This window comes from Misgurnus anguillicaudatus, chromosome 10 (genome assembly GCF_027580225.2).
Source record: "Misgurnus anguillicaudatus chromosome 10, ASM2758022v2, whole genome shotgun sequence".
Classification (NCBI taxonomy): Eukaryota; Metazoa; Chordata; class Actinopteri; order Cypriniformes; family Cobitidae; genus Misgurnus; species Misgurnus anguillicaudatus.
In genome coordinates this window covers 31,949,493-31,970,044 of record NC_073346.2, presented here as the reverse complement: position 1 = coordinate 31,970,044, position 20,552 = coordinate 31,949,493, and the positions used below count along the sequence as shown (strand labels likewise).

Below are 20,552 nucleotides of genomic sequence, written 5' to 3'. Positions count from 1 at the left end.
AGGATGATATAGAAAATACCGGGAAAGACTTTTCCCACTGACACTTTAATATTCTATAGCTTCATAACTCACACCGATGACTATGTGATGAGGGGCGTGTGAATTGCTGTGTTTAGAGGGGACGGGTCAGGATTTTTAGGTTACAAATCAGAGGCTGAAACTCGGAGCTCTCACACCTCAGATACGACGCTCTGGCATGTTCATTTAGCGGCAAATTTGAAGGCTACTTTCAGGAATTCTCCATTAAATTGTTTAAAGCAAAGTTTTTAACACGGCATAGCTCAACTGTGCAGGATTCAAGGAGTTGCAGACGCTATTTTTGAGGACGGTGCAAGCACGATCGGAAGCTTAACAAAATCAGGGAGAGACTTGTGGACGTACATCGTGTAAAGTTGTCTACTACGCTGCAGATTCTTGAAAGGAGAGAACAAATGTCACTTGAGCGTGATCACAAACGCAAGATGCCGTACGTGTGCGGACCTCCAGTTTTTAAAGAAATGCTTTCAGAACACTGCAGGAGTGAGCTTGTTAATATTTTTTATGCAGTAATATCTGCAAATGCCGATGTGTGCCCGCCGCAAAACCACTTCGAAACTGATGCCGCGCGCGCAACCAACCCCAAGAAAAAAACAGATGTCGTGAAAAGTCTGGACAAATCCCCCGACAAGATGGCCCAAGTGTCTGCCAACGCCGATGAACCGATCAATGCGCCCATCAAAAAAGCCCCAGATGCTATGCACGAATGTGATGATGAGGAGGAGTTTGACATTGCTAACATCCTCCCCATGTCCGCACATGCAATAGATGCATGCGCCGCCGCAGCGACAAAGAAGGACCAAATCAACGTGCGTGAAATTGTTGAAATTGCTGCTGACTTTCTGATCGACAAGAGTCTTGGCACGTGCCTACACTTTCTATTGTATCTAGACAACATCATAACCTTTGGTGATGATTGAAAACATTGCGAGTTCCTGGGACACCTCGTACACCTGAAAAAACATTCACTTTTTTCACGACCTACCTTTAAACATTTGAACATGGTCTTTTAATTTTTCTTCACCTTCTTTCCATCTATAGCCTGCTTATTTGATAAGTTCTGGTTTCAGCTCTTAGAAAGTTCGTGATAAACGTTTGTGTGAATTGTTACCACTACATTCGGTCATTTGGACTTGTAAACATCTTGTTCATACAAAGTGTGACACTTATTATGTTATGTAAAAATAAAAGTGACTTGCATCAGTATGAAAAGCTAAATCCGTATGCATGACCTGATACAAATTTGGTGATTTTGTAACTTAATGATTTTTACATAGACACGTCAGTTACTTTGCATAACCTGTATAACTCTATGAAACGTGTCCTTCAATAACTGAATCATGCCAACATTTTTACTCAAGACTTTCAATACTTATCAGGACAATTTTAAGCACATTACAATATACCATCATTTATTTACCATTCGTAAAACATGCGTAGTTGCAACACTACCATTCAGTTAGACTTTACATTTCTAGACTGTGTTTTTTCTCAAAGGTTGCTTATATTTACAGACAACACACTACACCTAAGTGTATCTTAACAATGGCAAACAGGAATACCAACGTTTGCAAACAAGTGTAGTTAAGCACTTTGATTTTTGTCATAATTCACAGAAAGCAACAGTGAATCATCAAAACGTTGCTAGTTTTTTAGTTTCCGAAAGTTTGCATTTTTACTTGCAAACAAACCAGGAACGTTATTCATCTGAACACTTTCACCAGACCTATGTCTTTGTTGTTTTTATTTAGACAATCTTTTGTTTTCATGGTTTTAATCTGTTCCTGTCAACTTTCTTCTGTATATCTTTCTCAGATTTCATAAAATCACGCATTTACCTTTAAAGGAATAGTCTACTCATTTTCAATATTCAAATATGTCATTACCTCAACTAAGAACTGTTGAATCATCCCTCCGCCATCTGCGTGTGCGCACGCAAGCACCGGAGCGCGCCGCCACGCCACGACAGCACCCAGCTCAGCCCCACTCATTCAATGGTACCATCCAGAGATAAAGCCAGAAGTGACCAAACACATCAACGCCCCTCCCATTCAAGACGAGTAGCCACACGAGCAAGCTTGGTGGTACAAAACAAAACACAGCGCCCCTCCAAGCAGATTCAAAAGAGCAACTACATTGTATGGCGCAACAGCACCCTTGGCAGTACTTCGACTCGGCGCAGTAACACCCTCCCTCTCCCATTATGAGAGTGAGAAGGGGAACGGACTTTTCAGGCGAGTCGAAGTACTCCCAAAAGTGCTATGACGCCATAAAATGTGGTTGCTCTTTTGGATCCGCTTAGAGGGGCGCTGTGTTTTATTTTGTACCACCAAACTTGCCCGTACAACCACTCGTCTCAAATAGGAAAAACGTCGATGTGTTTGGTCACCTCCAACTCCATCTCCAAATGGCACCATTGAATGAACGGGGCCAAGCTAAATGCTATCGTAGCGTAGCAGCGCGCTCCAGTGCTTACGTGCACACACACAGATGACAGAGGGATGATTCAACAGTTCTTAGTTAAGGTAATAACATATTTTAATATTGAAAATGAGTAGACTATTCCTTTAAAACCTTCTTAATGCCATCAATGTATTTATTACTTATCCGTTATTTGCTATACTTTATGTCATATTTTTTAGTTTACACCATTCATTTTTACAGAAAGTTTCAGAAACTCACATTTACATGGAATTATGATACATTTTACTTTTGGTGGTTTAACAGGGGTAAACTGTTATCATGCAACACTGCTGAAGGTTTATAAGCCAAACAAGAGTCCTTCAACACCTCACACCATACTGATTTCGTTTAACTGATAAATGATGTACAGACAAGTTCAAATGGTAAAAACAGTAGTAAGAAAACTAATAATGTTTAACTAGTACAATCGTCACTTATAGTTTTGTCATATGATAATGATATGATGTTTTATCTGTCCGGTGGTTGTCGAAGTATTTTGGCACAACTGTTTATTCCAATCTTTAAACACCCATACATGACAAAAGTTTTTTTTTTTTGTCTGAAGCGACATTAAGCATCTAATCTACAGCACCGCACTGTAAATGTTTAAAAAATTTATACAAAACCATCCTCACCACAATATACTGAAGATGCTGTAAAGTGTTTAAGCACATGGTACTGATGTCACATGATACATTTTCAAACAAATTCAAAATTACATTTCACTATGTTTGCATCACAATTTTTTAGCCAACTTAACAAACACTGTCTGGTTTAGTCTTATTTTTAAGCGCATTGATACCATTACACTTAGCATGCACTGCACTTAATGTACTCGGTACACGTTGTAATGTTTTTTCACTTGGTACTGATTTTACACATTTTACATTGTCATAAGAATTTATAAGCTACTTTTTGACATCTCCACTGTTTCACGATAACAGATTTAGTAAGTATATCTAAAATATACTTCACTATGTTGTGGAGTTGTTTTAGTGCCATTTTTAGAGGTAAGCTGCACATTAACTTGAGTACTGTACTTACTGTGAGTACCGGGTTTTGGTATCTGTACTTTACTTTATTATTTTCTAGAGAAAAAAATCCTTTAACAACGGTGTTGGTTAATGGTTGTAGGATTTTTGTACGTAGTTCTCTCAATACATTATGCCTCTGAAGCAACCTACTGAATACACTTACTAGTTTGTAGTATCTTTGGAATAACGAGCTTGATTAATGATACAGACCCTATAGAAATTAAACAAAAACAAGGTCATTAATAAAGGCATCTTTATTTAAAACTATTAAAGTTACAGGATTGAAAAAGTCTTAAACTCATTTACATTTGACAAATATCTCACTTTTCATGTCAATATATTTCTATTAGGGTACTTGGGAGTCGAAAGTTGTTACTCTGTAGGAGGTTTGAAAGTCAGCGGATGATGTTTGAACACTAATCGGTGGTGCCGAAATAGGCAAAGGGGATTATTTGGCACAGTGCTTTCCAATGGTCATACTTAATAAAGTCTACTGCAGTTTTCTGAAAAGATTAAACATTTGTTTCATTCTAAATGTTTGTTTATATCACAACCTTTAAAACCTAGCCATTAGCTTGGCTAGGTCTGTGTACGCATTTAGGTATGTTAAGTTTTAATTTCTGCTAAAATCTTAAATTGGATATTGCTTCATAGGCTAGCTAAAGTTTCTATAATTTTCTAGGTGAAATGATTTTATTATTTTGCCTGACAAGTGGCTTAGGTCAGGTTCGACAATCACAATAGTTACAGTAGCCCGCAAAACATAGATCGGCTTATTAAGTCAAGCCCTTTAATACATGTTTTAATCTTTATCTTGTCATGTTTTTTTTTTATTTGAAAAAGGTTTGTTACTATTAAACAAGTATTTAAATGAACTCAAGTTAGTCCTATACTTGCATGTTGGATAGAGCATTGCTGATTGTCGTAAACCACCATTACATTTACATTTCATTATTTAGCAGGAGCAACAGTAGCAATGCAATCAACAAAAGAGCAAAAGTGTTCTGAAAACTATAGTCTCATTTAACTTTACATAATGTAAACTATTTTTATTTATTGAAAGGGAAGAATAGGTCAGAAAAGAAGAGGTGAAAGAGAAATAAGTGTTTAGTATTCCAGGGTCGCGTATAATTGAGAGATTATACCTTCAGTCAGGTTTTGAAGCCGGCAAACGACTCTGAGATCTTATGGCGCAGACATCTGGTGGGGCACGTATGATCGAATAGTGAGTGTATTTGGTGCGGTTGTCTTAGGTTAACAGCAGAGTTTTGAATTTAACGAAGGCAACTATAGCTGGTGAGTGTAAACTGATAAGGAGAGGTGCAATGTGCACTCTTTGGGTAGTTATGTCACAGTGTAACCATTTTGTGAAGTCAAATGTAAATGAGTTTAAGACTTTTTCAATCCTGTAACTTTAATAGTTTTAAATAAAGATGCCTTTATTAATGACCTTGTTTTTGTTTAATTTCTATAGGGTCTGTATCATTAATCAAGCTCGTTATTCCAAAGATACTACAAACTAGTAAGTGTATTCAGTAGGTTGCTTCAGAGGCATAATGTATTGAGAGAACTACGTACAAAAATCCTACAACCATTAACCAACACCGTTGTTAAAGGATTTTTTTCTCTAGAAAATAATAAAGTAAAGTACAGATACCAAAACCCGGTACTCACAGTAAGTACAGTACTCAAGTTAATGTGCAGCTTACCTCTAAAAATGGCACTAAAACAACTCCACAACATAGTGAAGTATATTTTAGATATACTTACTAAATCTGTTATCGTGAAACAGTGGAGACGTCAAAAAGTAGCTTACAAATCGCCATGAAAATGCAAAATGTGTAAAACCAGCACCAAGTGAAAAAACATTACAACGTGTACCGAGTACATTAAGTGCAGTGCATGCTAAGTGTAATGGTATCAATGCGCTTAAAAATAAGACTAAACCAGACAGTGTTTGTTAAGTTGGCTAAAAAATTGTGATGCAAACATAGTGAAATGTAATTTTGAATTTGTTTGAAAATGTATCATGTGACATCAGTACCATGTGCTTAAACACTTTACAGCATCTTCAGTATATTGTGGTGAGGATGGTTTTGTATAAATTTTTTAAACATTTACAGTGCGGTGCTGTAGATTAGATGCTTAATGTCGCTTCAGACAAAAAAAAAAAACTTTTGTCATGTATGGGTGTTTAAAGATTGGAATAAACAGTTGTGCCAAAATACTTCGACAACCACCGGACAGATAAAACATCATATCATTATCATATGACAAAACTATAAGTGACGATTGTACTAGTTAAACATTATTAGTTTTCTTACTACTGTTTTTACCATTTGAACTTGTCTGTACATCATTTATCAGTTAAACGAAATCAGTATGGTGTGAGGTGTTGAAGGACTCTTGTTTGGCTTATAAACCTTCAGCAGTGTTGCATGATAACAGTTTACCCCTGTTAAACCACCAAAAGTAAAATGTATCATAATTCCATGTAAATGTGAGTTTCTGAAACTTTCTGTAAAAATGAATGGTGTAAACTAAAAAATATGACATAAAGTATAGCAAATAACGGATAAGTAATAAATACATTGATGGCATTAAGAAGGTTTTAAAGGAATAGTCTACTCATTTTCAATATTAAAATATGTTATTACCTTAACTAAGAACTGTTGAATCATCCCTCTGTCATCTGTGTGTGTGCACGTAAGCACTGGAGCGCGCTGCTACGCTACGATAGCATTTAGCTTAGCCCCATTCATTCAATGGTACCATTTAGAGATAAAGTTAGAAGTGACCAAACACATCAACGTTTTTCCTATTTAAGACGAGTAGTTATACGAGCAGGTTTGGTGGTACAGGGTGAAGCACGGCGCTTTTCTGGGCGGATTTAGAAGAGTAACTGTGTTTTGTGGCGTGGTGGCACTTTTGGGAGTACTTCGACTCGCCTGAAAAGTCCGTTCCCCTTCTCACTCTCATAATGGGAGAGGGAGGGTGTTACTGCGCCGAGTCGAAGTACTGCCAGGGGTGCTGTTGCGCCATACAGTGTAGTTGCTCTTTTGAATCTGCTTGGAAGGGCGCTGTGTTTTGTTTTGTACCACCGGGCTTGCTCGTGTAACTACTCGTCTTAAATAGGAAAAACGTTGATGTGTTTGGTCACTTCTGGCTTTGTCTCTGGATGGTACCGTTGAATGGATGGGGCTAGGCTGGATGCTGTCGTGGCGTGGCGGCGCGCTCCGGTGCTTGCGTGCGCGCGCACAGATGACAGAGGGATGATTCAACAGTTCTTAGTTAAGGTAATAACATATTTTAATATTGAAAATGAGTAGACTATTCCTTTAAAGGTAAATGCGTGATTTTATGAAATCTGAGAAAGATATACAGAAGAAAGTTGACAGGAACAGATTAAAACCATGAAAACAAAAGATTGTCTAAATAAAAACAACAAAGACATAGGTCTGGTGAAAGTGTTCAGATGAATAACGTTCCTGGTTTGTTTGCAAGTAAAAATGCAAACTTTCGGAAACTAAAAAACTAGCAACGTTTTGATGATTCACTGTTGCTTTCTGTGAATTATGACAAAAATCAAAGTGCTTAACTACACTTGTTTGCAAACGTTGGTATTCCTGTTTGCCATTGTTAAGATACACTTAGGTGTAGTGTGTTGTCTGTAAATATAAGCAACCTTTGAGAAAAAACACAGTCTAGAAATGTAAAGTCTAACTGAATGGTAGTGTTGCAACTACGCATGTTTTACGAATGGTAAATAAATGATGGTATATTGTAATGTGCTTAAAATTGTCCTGATAAGTATTGAAAGTCTTGAGTAAAAATGTTGGCATGATTCAGTTATTGAAGGACACGTTTCATAGAGTTATACAGGTTATGCAAAGTAACTGACGTGTCTATGTAAAAATCATTAAGTTACAAAATCACCAAATTTGTATCAGGTCATGCATACGGATTTAGCTTTTCATACTGATGCAAGTCACTTTTATTTTTACATAACATAATAAGTGTCACACTTTGTATGAACAAGATGTTTACAAGTCCAAATGACCGAATGTAGTGGTAACAATTCACACAAACGTTTATCACGAACTTTCTAAGAGCTGAAACCAGAACTTATCAAATAAGCAGGCTATAGATGGAAAGAAGGTGAAGAAAAATTAAAAGACCATGTTCAAATGTTTAAAGGTAGGTCGTGAAAAAAGTGAATGTTTTTTCGGGTGTGCGAGGTGTCCCAGGAACTCGCAATGTTTTCAATCATCACCAAAGGTTATGATGTTGTCTAGATACAATAGAAAGTGTAGGCACGTGCCAAGACTCTTGTCGATCAGAAAGTCAGCAGCAATTTCAACAATTTCACGCACATTGATTTGGTCCTTCTTTGTCGCTACGGCAACACATACATCTATTACATATGCAGACATGAGGAGGATGTTAGCAATGTCAAACTCCTCCTCATCGTCGCATTCGTGCATGGCATCTGGGGCTTTTTTGATGAGCACATTGATCGGTTCATCGGCGTTGGCAGGCGCTTGAACCATCTTGTCAGGGGATTTGTCCGGACTTTTCGCGACATCTGTTTTTTTCTTGAGGTTGGTTACGCGCACGGCATCAGTTTCGCAGTAATTTTGCGGCAAGCACACATCAGCATTTGCAGATATTACTGCATAAAAAATATTAACAAGCTCACTCCTGCAGTGTTCTGAAAGCATTTCTTTAAAAACTGGAGGTCCGCACACGTACGGCATCTTGCGTTTGTGATCACGCTCAAGTGACATTTGTTCTCTCCTTTCAAGAATCTGCAGCGTAGTAGACAACTTTACACGATGTACGTCCACAAGTCTCTCCCTGATTTTGTTAAGCTTCCGATCGTGCTTGCACCGTCCTCAAAAATAGCGTCTGCAACTCCTTGAATCCTGCACAGTTGAGCTATGCCGTGTTAAAAACTTTGCTTTAAACAATTTAATGGAGAATTCCTGAAAGTAGCCTTCAAATTTGCCGCTAAATGAACATGCCAGAGCGTCGTATCTGAGGTGTGAGAGCTCCGAGTTTCAGCCTCTGATTTGTAACCTAAAAATCCTGACCCGTCCCCTCTAAACACAGCAATTCACACGCCCCTCATCACATAGTCATCGGTGTGAGTTATGAAGCTATAGAATATTAAAGTGTCAGTGGGAAAAGTCTTTCCCGGTATTTTCTATATCATCCTCTCCGCTCTATGCGCCCGTAGGAAAAGGAATTCTTGCTTCTTATGTGGAACGCTTAAATTTTTCTTAACTTGTAAAACAGGTGAAATAAAATCAGTTTCATAATGTACACAGCTAATATGAGGGTTTTTAGTTTCAGTCCTAATAGTTATCTTTAAGCTGTTATTTTTTTATAAATGAATAAGATCTTACACTTTACATTAAATTGTGTCAACAACAACAAATAAAATGGTAAATAATATGTCTCACTATGTCATCTCTCTCCCAGTGCGATGGCTTAGATCGTAATGCATCTTGGAAACAGTAAAAGGTGGTGTGTGTAGAATTTAGCGGTATCTAGTGGTGAGATTGTGAATTGCCACAGACAACTCACTCTTCAATTTTAAAACGCATATGGTAGCTGTCGCACGACAAACATGTCATCGTCTGAGACAACGTAGGGAAGAAACGTGCTCTTTAGACCAGTTTGTACGTTTAGGGCTACTGTAGAGATATGACAGTGACTTCTGTATAAGGGGACCCGCGGTGTATGGAGATGAAAATGGCTCGTTCTTAGGTAATAGAAATAATTCAGTTCATTATGTAAGGTCCTTATACACCACTGATAATATAGTTATGTATATTATTTAGCATTTTTGTCTTTTTTAAAAGTAGCACAATGAACCTTTAACATATACAGCGTTCGATTCGCCTTGTGAAAATGACTACATTTCCCATAATGCCCCTAGTGCACTAAAGGACACGGTAGTCACAATAATCAAACTGCCGGTGTAACATGATGGACTACGTGAGATCTTTGTTTTGCCTTGTAGAGCTGTATATAATAAAGCGAGGTATTTTTAATCTGAACTAACACATAGATTTCACTCGTTGTTCTACAACACTCGATTTACCAGATGGTTTGTTACTGTTTTCTGTGATGACATTTTTTGTTTTTATGGTGTAAGTGCTATTATATTCTCATTCAAAGGTAAACATAACGGTAAGCATGCCGGGTTTACAGTGAGCCAAGCAACATGTATAGGTAAGGGTTAAAAATCAACTATGTCGAAATCTTTCAAAATCAACTAGATGTTGGAATCTTTAAAAAGTAAATTAATGCTCAGCCCCCCAAAAAGCTTACTGAAGTTCAGATGTTTTGAGTACAGCACAATAAATCAACATTAGTTGGAAATGATAGCAAAGTGAATCTTTATAGTATATACTGATTTATTATTCTTATGTTATGGTGTAATAAAACCAACGTCGCTTTAAGAATATACCTAGATGATTTTGTGCGGGTATTTCATATGTAAGGATCATCAGTTAGCCTATGTCTTTAGTCTTACTATTTTATTTGACTATTTTACAAAAAAAAAGTTTACTTGTGTTTTTATAAATTGAAGAAATCATGTACCTCGCTTTGTCACCACGGAAGAAGTACATGCTATTCTGGGTAAAGAGTAGTGTGAGTTTAATACACTTTATAAAAAACACAGTTTACATAGCCAACAACTGATAACTGAGAACAACAGAGACAGAGAAATGAGTGCATCAAAGCATGTGATGAAGTTAGACTTTGTATGTTGTGTTCATTGAATGTATATAATTTGATTGTCTTGTATGGAGTAATTTGTCAAATATTATTAAATATTATATTAAATACAAAAGCACTAAAAGTTTTAGTGTTTTAGCTAAGGAGTGTGAGCATGTCTCAGGTACTTGTATTTCAGGTGCAATAATAATAATAATAATTAAAATAAATGTAATTGATAAGTGCTTTATTCTTTACGTTGATGAGTTCTTTCTGAAAGTCTGAAAACTATACTGAACCTAATATACTAATAACCTAAAGTTAAAAGTCTCAGTTTTTAGACAGGTAATGTTTTGTAATATGTGTCTTTTTGTCTTTTCTTATGCTGTACTTATTAATATGATGAAAGCAACGCAAGCTGCATTAATGCAGGCCCCTTGTATAAACACTGTCCTGCTATCGCAGGAGGACTGGACATGCTTTACGAGTTAAAAAACAAAATACCTCGGTCCTCACACGGGCACTGCCACAACGATTTACGCTTCGGAGTGGAAGCATCTCTCAGGAATGCAACTTTAAGGACTACGATCTGTGTAAGTGGCAGAAGACCATATCTTTGTATTGAACAGTTTATTTGAAATAACATAACTTCTGTTTTGAAAATCAGGTCATCTATACAAAATGCAGAATAGGACATTTAAAAATTACACATCAATTTTTACTCTCTAGAGAAAATCCTACAAAATGTTCATCTTGACAGAATTCATCGTTCTTTATTCTTTTAGATTGTATTTCATCTGCCGCTGTGAGAAACCTTTTTTATTATGTTGATACTTTTGAACATGTTTTTTAATCCGTCGTATCCATACATAGTGCTAAGATTATTAGAGAAAGTTCATTTTAAACATCTTTTCTAATCTAACTTTATATAACTACAGCTTATCCTCACCATGAATACAGCCCTATAAGCCAGGATGACGTCCAAAAGAAAAGAAAGAACACTCAACCTCTTTGATCATTTCACATAAAAAATGAAACTAATCAATGAGAGGACCCCGCAACACTTCAATGCCAGCATGGCAGACCACAACGATGCCACGCATTCCAAAATGGTGCATGTCAAAATCTCAACGCATGTTAAAAGTTACATTTTTTCGTCGCCATAGCTAGATGCTCCATGCTATTTCACCATTCACTCACCGGAGTACCCTGCGAGCTGCATGGCCTATCCATGTTTGTGATTGTTGTAACTCTGATTTCCTCGGCTTTTATTATACATATTATGCCCCACTTTATATAAATTATGATGGGAGCATGGAATGTGTTTTAATGAAGACCACTTGTGTAAACACTGTTTTTATTGTTTTATCGTAGGAGGACATGATTTAACACGCCCCGGAGATAACCCCGGACGTAAACATGTCAACGTGACGTAGGGCGTACCGGTTAAAAGTTCAACGCGACGTGGGCGGTCCGGTTAAAAGTTCAATGCTACGTGGGCGGTCCGGTTAAAAGTTCAGCGCAGCGTGGGCGGTCGGTTCAAAAGTTCAATGCTACGTGGGAGGTTCGGTTCAAAAGTTCACGACGTGGGAGGTCCGGTCAAAAGTTCACGACGTGGGAGGTCCGGTCAAAGGTTAGCCCCTCCCCTGAGGTCAAAGGTTCACGACGTGGGAGGTCCGGTCAAAGGTTCACGACGTGGGAGGTCCGGTCAAAGGTTAGCCCCTCCCCTGAGGTCAAAGGTTCACGACGTGGGTGGTCCGGTCAAAGGTCACCCCTCCCTCGCAGGTCAAAAGGTTAGCCCCTCCCTCGCAGGTCAAAAGGTCACCCCTCCCCTGAGGTCAAAGGTTAGCCCCTCCCCTAAGGTCAAAGGGCACCATCAATCATTTTGACAACGTGTAGCCCATATTTACTACTGTCATAGTACCTAGACAACTTTTTAGTTCTCATTACAGAAACATGAGTTTGTAAATGCATATATTTAATGTAATATCATGTTGCGGTAATGATAACTTTTTATAATGATCTAAAAAATGTAAATAATAATTGGCTTCAATGGCTTTTTAAAAAAAATCTGATGCTGGACACCTTTTAAGTCTAGATTTCGTGAGAATCACCCAAATGCATTGTGAAACCGAAGTTGGCAGTTATGTGTCTGAAACCGATATGTGCCGAATGTAGTAGCATCTATGTACATATATATCTATGGTCCGAGGTGTTCCAATTGAGTAGAGGTGGGGACTAATTTGCATATTTATAATTTACATATTCATATCTATTGTCAGCGCTTTGCGATTGAGTAGAGGCAGAGACTAATTTGCATATTCATATCTTCTCGTATACAAAATGAGGAAAGGGTATATAGTTACATTTAAATTGTTTTAAGCAAGAACTACCTCACGTTACCATTTGGATTTGCCAGGAAAAAATTACTTACACTTCGCTATTACATTCTCTTTTAGACAAACTGTATATTTTGTCCCTCTAATGTAAGATGAGAAATTTAACGTCTACAAGTATTGCTGACAGTTTAATTCACCTCTGAAATTAAAGTTGGTTTGGTTTATTTATGTCTTAAATGTATTATACGTTCCGAGATCATTCGGTTAATGACATTATCTCATTTTTGACATGTAGAGACTTTTGCATCTGAGCTTCTCGTATTTTCTTATAGGTCAACCAATTGTGTGTTTCTTGTGACAGCAATGTAGTTGCTCCAGTTAATCTGACTTCAACATGCTTTGACAAATCAGCTGTCTGTCCAATGTAAAGTGCCAAGGTGCTGTCTGCCCACCTCTTCATTTCTCGTCCCGTCTCTTGATTATTCCAGGCTGTCACCTCCACACGTCTCAGCGACGTGTTTTTTCTACCTGATCCCGCTCTGATTTCCATCAGGGCATGGCAACTTGGCTCATCCATCAACATGAACAAACGTGCAGGATCGTGAGGCTCTCACAGCAACGCGACTTTGTCCGTTACATACGCATGACAAATTAGTTGTGGCGTGGAGCCGTGTCAACAAGCAGGCTGTGGTGAAGGAGACAGGGGCATTGAGATGAATTCATGCAAGTTTTTGATAGCTCATTAACAATGAGACGGTATAACCGGCGTGGAGGTGAGAAGGGTGACTTGACCCGCCATGGCTGGATGAGCGTCCAGAGCCGGACGACAGCTAATATCTCACGACTGTCATGAAATGAAATGCAAATCAGAACTTGATGTCCTTACGTCCCCTTCCTGCTTTAGAAGGCACAATGAATAAGATTGCCATTAAAATGTAATATTTTACATTACTCAGGGGATGGAAATTGGGTATAGGAATAATTAGGAGCTGATTTGTGGGAGTAGAGGAATTTTACGGTCCTGTTAAGTGTTTCCTAAAGCTGATTAGCGGTGTCCTCTTTGAGCTGTTCATTAAACCCAAGACTGATTTCAAAGATGAAATATGTAAAACATTCAGAACTTTCTTCAAGCTCAGTGCTCAGAGCTTTAAAAAGGAAGAGCCATGTTAAGAAAGACGCTTCTGATGAAATCAGCGCTTCTTCTCCCAGCGAGCGTCACGGCACATCACGCTTCACAACCGTGACGGCTGTAGCCAAGATGAGCACAACACGTTGTAATGAAATCCTCACACATCATGCCCAGATGGTGTTTGTCTCAAATCTGATCCAGACTGCTGAACAGAGCTGGAGAAAAACTAGTACCATCTCTCTCCACTGTGTACCAGGGGTGAACAGATTTAGTTGGGGTCAAGCTGGGGAGCAGCAGAAATAAGAAACCTGACATGTGGGGATTGCTGGTTTATGGCTTATCAATACCCCACTGAAAAATCCAGCCAAGACCAGCACAAGCTGGTGAGCTGGTTTGGGCTGGTCCCCAGCTTGGTTTTAGCTGGTTTTGCTGGTGTAGGAAGCTGGTTTTGCTGGTGTAGCAAGCTGGTCTAGGTGTGTTTTGGTCACATTTTAAGCTGGTCTAGCTGGACTTAGCTGGTCATGCTGGAATACCAGATGGCCCACCAGCATGACCAGCTTTGTGGGGCTGGGAGGACCAGCATAAACCACCTTAAACCAGCTAAGACAAGCTACCCGCTTGTGCTGGTTTTGGCTGGATTTTTCAGTAGGGTAGGCTTTAAATACCCCTACATTAACACCAGACCAGAAGTATGTTCTTATCTTTTTTACTCGATATCGTTTAGCTTTAGTGTACAAATGGTTATTCTTGTTTTGACTTCATTTTATATTTGAAATAACTCATTGTTAATACTGTTGGGGAAAGCAGACTCAAAGTATCTTCCTGAAGCATTTTGAGTAAGATACGTTCAAATTGTTTAGTTTGATTTTGTTTCAATTGGCTAAGACAGTGCTTCTCAAATAGTGGGGCGGGACCCCCAGGGGGGCTCGAAGCGACACCAGGGGGGGCGCGCGAGACCCTGGGAAAATACTTTTTCAGGAAGTGATTTTTTTGCACTGTCACTTAAAGACATTACACCCCAATCACGCTGATAAGCCGCTTGAGTTTTTATTATTATTTATTGATTATATTTAATTTAATTTTTCAGTATCAAACGGTCAAAAAATATTATACTTAAAACAAGGATAGATTTTTTTTCAGGCAAATTGATGCATTTTAAGTATTTTCTGTTACAGACTAAAAAACAATGTTAATAAAGTTATTCTTTGCTGTAAGTTGATTGATATTTCTTTTTTTGTGTTTTCTTTAATGTTAATAAGGATACAATGTTTTCAGATGTGTCATTTTATAGATAAATTATACTATTTAGAGTTGCGGCGGAGAGTTGGGGGGGCGCGAAATGTTTACTTCTTCCTAGGGGGGGCGTGACAGAAAATAATTGAGAAGCACTGGGCTAAGACATCTGATATTAGAGGAAGGGACGTTGTATTATATCAGTGTATGCATTCCCTGCGAATCTTCCCATGGTTTTGTTGTTGCTAGCACCATGCCCTATCATTTAATACAGGTGTCATCCACCCAAACTGACAAAACATGTTTTCTGTCCCTTAACTGATTCCCCGCCAGACATTTTTTGAAAAGTTGCCTGCCAGCATTTTTTGTGATTTTCACAAAAGTTTCACATAATGCCTTCCAGGAAAAATTTCTTCTAAAATATATAAACATACAAATATATAGAAGATATAGTGTAGTTATCATCTGTATATTATAAAAAAAATGTGCACAAATCAGTCTCCATGTGACGTTTTGTGTGCGCACGATGTTGATTCCAATATTTAAGCATAGTCATGTCGTGCCTGTGTGAGTTTGAGCTTTCCTGGCCTTTGTGTAATCCTCATCAAATGAGCTCGGATTAATGCTGACATTCTCTTTTATCCAGCTCAACACTAACGTTTCCCAAATCCCCCAAACAGGTGCCAATGCCAAACTACGCTACCAGATTACCTCCGGGAACACCATGGGTGCCTTCGATGTGGAGCCGGAGGTCGGCACCATCTTCATTGCCCAACGTCTGGATTACGAGCAGGTGCAGAGGTACGAGTTACGGTTGGTTGCGTCGGATGGAAAATGGGAAAACCAGACGATGGTTCTCATCAATGTGGTCAACCAGAACGATGAGGCGCCTATTTTCACTCAGACAGAATACCAAGCCAGTGTCACAGAGGAGTTCACAGAGCTTCCTGTCCTTGTGCTTGAGGTAAGTGGTTTAGGCAGTGCTTCATTTTCTACAGCTTTGTCCTCATGTTCATATTTACTCATACAGTCTTTGTGTTATTGGGGATGATATGCTTGTTCCATCACAAATTAAGCCCCAAGTTAAGGGTTAATGGTTCTTAAACTCACGTAGACACATTGAAATGTTGCTTTTAAAATGTTATGCATGAATGACAGGTGTACTGAAAGATTGAAAGTGGCAGAAATAAAAAATCTTCAAACGTGGTTGTATTCTGGTATCAAGCCGGATCAACACCATTCATCAACCTTAGATATTTTTATTTGTTCAATTTTTGTGTGTGCCAATGCCATAACTTGGTTCCTGAAAGAAAATAACTTGGTTCCATGAAAAAAGACTTCAAAGACTTTGCGTAAACATACCGTAAAAGAGGTGACAAGTAAAATATGCACACCTCTGCTGTGACTATTAACTTTTAATTGCCTCATATGTTCTGGGATGAGTGTGTTGAATTGTTGAATTTCCCCATCTGCTATTGTTTCAGGTCTCCGCCACGGATCCAGATCAAGAGGCAGATCAGAGTGCAGTGCGGTATTCTCTACATGGACAGGGTGCCGGTAGCGAATTTACTATAGACGAGCTGAACGGAAGGATCTACGCCCAACGCCGTTTAGACCGCGAAGTTCGTTCGGCATGGCAGTTCCTCGTACTGGCCACCGATGAGAATGGGGTGGGTCTAACGGGGTTTGCTGATGTACTAGTAGACGTGCAGGATATCAATGACAACGCACCTGTTTTCCTGTGTTCAACGGATAACTGCTTTTTGGGTCACGTTCCCGAGAACTCACCAGCGGACACTTCCATAATGGAGATGCGGGCCACCGACCTAGATGATCCAAAAGCTGGCAAGAACGCGATCCTCACTTACAGAATTGTGCAAAATGTGCGCAACGAGATCAACCTCAACCTTTTCTCCATCAATCCGGCCACAGGGACCATTTATACAGTTCTGCGCTCTTTGGATAGGGAAGTGGTGGATCGATATCTTGTCGTCGTGGAAGCTCGGGATGGGGGAGGACTTTCGGGGACAGGAACAGCCACTATTTTGGTTTCTGATGTCAATGATCATCCTCCAGTGTTCACCCAGAGGGTCTACATGGCCTCCATGCCAGAGAACTTAGATATCAATAGCGAGGTTGTGGTAGTGGCTGCTACAGATGGGGATGAGGGTGAAAACTCAGTGATGACATTCAGCATTATTGGCGGAGATGAAGACCGAAAGTTTTTTATTGAAACAGACAAGGCGAACCGCCGTGGCGTGGTAAGGTTAAAGAAGAAGATTGACTTTGAGAAACCACACGAGCGTACCTTCAATCTGACAGTCAAAGTAGAAGATGCTGACTTCTTTAGCCTGGCTTACTGCATTATCCAAGTGGAAGACTCTAATGATCACGCACCAGTCTTCTTCCCACAGTTTTACGAGGCTGGGTCCATGTTCGAAGATGTTCCTGTTGGCACCATTGTGGCACAGGTGACAGCCACAGATATGGATTCGGGTCAAAATGGGAGGTTCACGTACAGCATCGCGTCAGAATCCGACCCCTTTCAGCAGTTCTTGGTGGATAAGGGTGGTTGGGTCGTGGTGGCTGACTCTCTGGACAGAGAGAAGGTGTCCCAGCACAGAATCATGGTTTTGGCCACAGACATGGGCAGCCCTGCTCTGACCGGCTCTGCCATCGTGTTGGTAACCGTGCAGGACGTCAACGATAACGGACCCGAGTTCGAAGCTCCCTATCGGCCAATTGTGTGGGAGAACACGGCCGCACCGCAGATCGTTCGTATGAATGACACTTCAGTTTTGTTGCATGTCGTTGATAAAGACACATCGTCCAACGGAGGGCCTTTTTCTATTCGTCTATTGATGCTGACCTCTGATGTTACGAATTTCAATTTGACTGACTTGCGAAACGGTAGCGCCAAGATAACCGCTCTTCGCACTTTTGACCGGGAAAAGCAAAAACAGTATCTTCTTCCCATACTGATGATTGACAGCGGCTCTCCGCCAATGAGTTCCACGAGTACACTTACTGTCATCATCGGAGACAAGAATGACCATCCACATGCACCTGGACACAGCGAGTTCATAGTGTACAGTGTACAAGGTAAATACTATTTTATTTTACACAAACTATCAAAGGTTAAGGGTCATTTAACTGAAATGCTTCTTACGATCTTGACTTTTTGATATTATGACATGTCTAAATGTTTGAATTCAGTTGCGTAGAAACATTCAATTGTGGTAAGATGTACTGTATATGTTTTCATTACAAAACAAAAATTGTACTCATGACCTAGATATTAGGACCTAGAAACTCGATCCTGGAGGGCTGGTGTCCTGCAGAGTTTAGTCCCCTTGGTAACATTCAATTTTCGGGCACTGCGTAATATCATTGCGCCTCCTGCAGCTATGGTACAGGAGCAATGAGAGTATAGTACCTAGACATATTGGCCTAGAAAATCGCAACTTTTAATTTTTCGTCAGTCTAAGTACATGATGTAACTACAGAAGAGTCAAGTTTTAAATAAGAAAAATATATCGAAACTCTTTGGTTATTTTTAAGCGCAATGCTAATGGTCTAATCAGATTCAATGGATTATGCTAAACTACGCTAAAAGTGGTACCGCCAGACCCGGAGATCGGCTGAATGGATTCCACAACGATAAAAATCAAATGTTTAACTCTAGGGGAGCTTGAAAATGAGCCTATTTCCAAAACTGTGTAGTGTCCCTTTAAGCAGATAAGGCCTAAATTGCAATTGCAAAAATTGACCCTTATGACTAGTTTTGTGGTCCAGGGTCAAATATTACATATATGAGAATAGAAAAGTTTTTACTTGATGTATTTTTAGCACATTCCTCTTTTCCTCTTTGGAAAGAGGTGCAAAAATGTACGTTAACCCAGGTTTAAGAGGCATGTAAACAGGAGCCATTTCAAAAGATGTTGATTTCATAACTAACAGGATTACAGCATTTCGTTTTGCCTTTTGGAGAAATGGCAATGTTGCATTCCCCCTCCCCACTGTGCTGTTTAAGTGGGACCATATGTGCCAATGAGATCCTCTGCTGTTTTGTTTATCTCTTTAAAGATACATCTCTTCCGCCCACCCACTGACACTCATCGCCCCGGGTATTGCAAAGACTGGATGGAGGTCGCTGTTCTCTAACCTCATTATATGTATTTTCCCCAGGTACGCTCCCCACCACGGTGCTTGGACAGGTTCAATCCCCTGACCTTGACGATTGGAGCGAAAAGACGTACAAGTTCGAAGGCAAACCCCCCAGGTGCTTTGATGTCCTATTGAAGTTTAATTCAAACTCTACTTTGTGTCAACTCGCTCTTACAAGCAAAGAAAAAAGAACAAAAGTGAACCGAAGATAAAGAGCGAGGTTGTGCGGTGCGCTGCGTATTAGCGCTCAGACAACTTTCCTGTCACTCGCTTTTTAATACTTCATCAAACGTGGGATTTGAAATTCACTCTGAAGTGAGATAAGAAAAGTGATGTCGGCTAGAGGTTCTCTCTAATGAGCTGCGTTGTAAGGCTTTGTTCACACTTGCACACAAATCCGATTTGGTTTTTCAATCAGATTTTTATGACTGACCTGCGCTGTTGCGAGTGATGAAATCTGATCTGTTCCAACAGTGTAGTCAATATCTGCTGTTTCTACATCTGTTGCTATAGCAATGATGAGACTGAGAATACGCTGCATGATGTCTGGCATCACGTCTAGCGTGAGTTTGTTTGAATAAAGCTCATGTGATGGGCTTTGTCAAAACCAGAAAATGATTACGCTAATTCTCAAATGAGAATTTAAAAATGTCAACTCGGTTTAGTTCCGAGTTCAATCACAGTCCAATTTTAAGTTCGATTTAAAAGCTGTGTCCGACAATGTGTTGTGAAGGATTTGCCCTCGTTAATTTGGATAATTAACACATTAATACATTAGCGGATTGATGTGAGCTGGCCTGACGCATCTCTTGGCACCGAGAGCGTGGCTTCAATCCAAGTAGTTTTTCATTTGCGTACTTGACGGTTAAGTACCTAATTTGGCAGGCGAGCTGAAGGTCACCGCTGAGGTGGAACTCCTTTCCTGTTATGTGAACATGATTGAATCTAATTTGGGCAATGGCTAATGTGAATTTAGTGACCTTGGTGCACAACATCCAAAGTTTTAAGGTGGCCAAACACACCGTAGCATGATCACAAATGCCATATTAAAAAAGCCACAATAGGTGTGTCAAATCAACGGATGTTTTCATTTTATGGCAAACACAAATTACAAGACAGAAGCCTGTTTCCCTTGCGCATGCATGTTTTGTCTTTTTTCCACACAATTTGAATGCCTTGGTATTAAAGATATCAAAGTTATATTTTCCATAATTCCATATTTTTACATAATGGAGGATAATTTTAAGTAGAAAACAGTAAATCGCAACAAAAAACAACTTTTGGTAGGTTTTTACAGACTGGGTCACATTTATTCCAGTTAGCTTTTAGTCCATTTAGCATTAATAGTGTCCCAGTATGCTCTTTAAATAAGGAGTAGACAGGAGTTGACATAATATATACACTGTCATTAATAATACAGTA

General features: G+C 39.3%; 1 protein-coding gene across 1 annotated transcript in view; it reads left to right on the top strand.

Annotated features, from left to right (window-relative positions):
• Positions 1 to 20,552, top strand: part of LOC129448491 (neural-cadherin) — a 163,810-nt gene that overhangs the window by 124,535 nt on the left and 18,723 nt on the right. Inside the window, exons 17-19 of the mRNA XM_073872386.1 lie at positions 15,644 to 15,927; positions 16,448 to 18,065; positions 19,152 to 19,245. Of these exons, the coding sequence (XP_073728487.1) occupies positions 15,644 to 15,927; positions 16,448 to 18,065; positions 19,152 to 19,245 (1,996 nt within the window). The remainder of the gene's footprint in view (positions 1 to 15,643; positions 15,928 to 16,447; positions 18,066 to 19,151; positions 19,246 to 20,552) is intronic.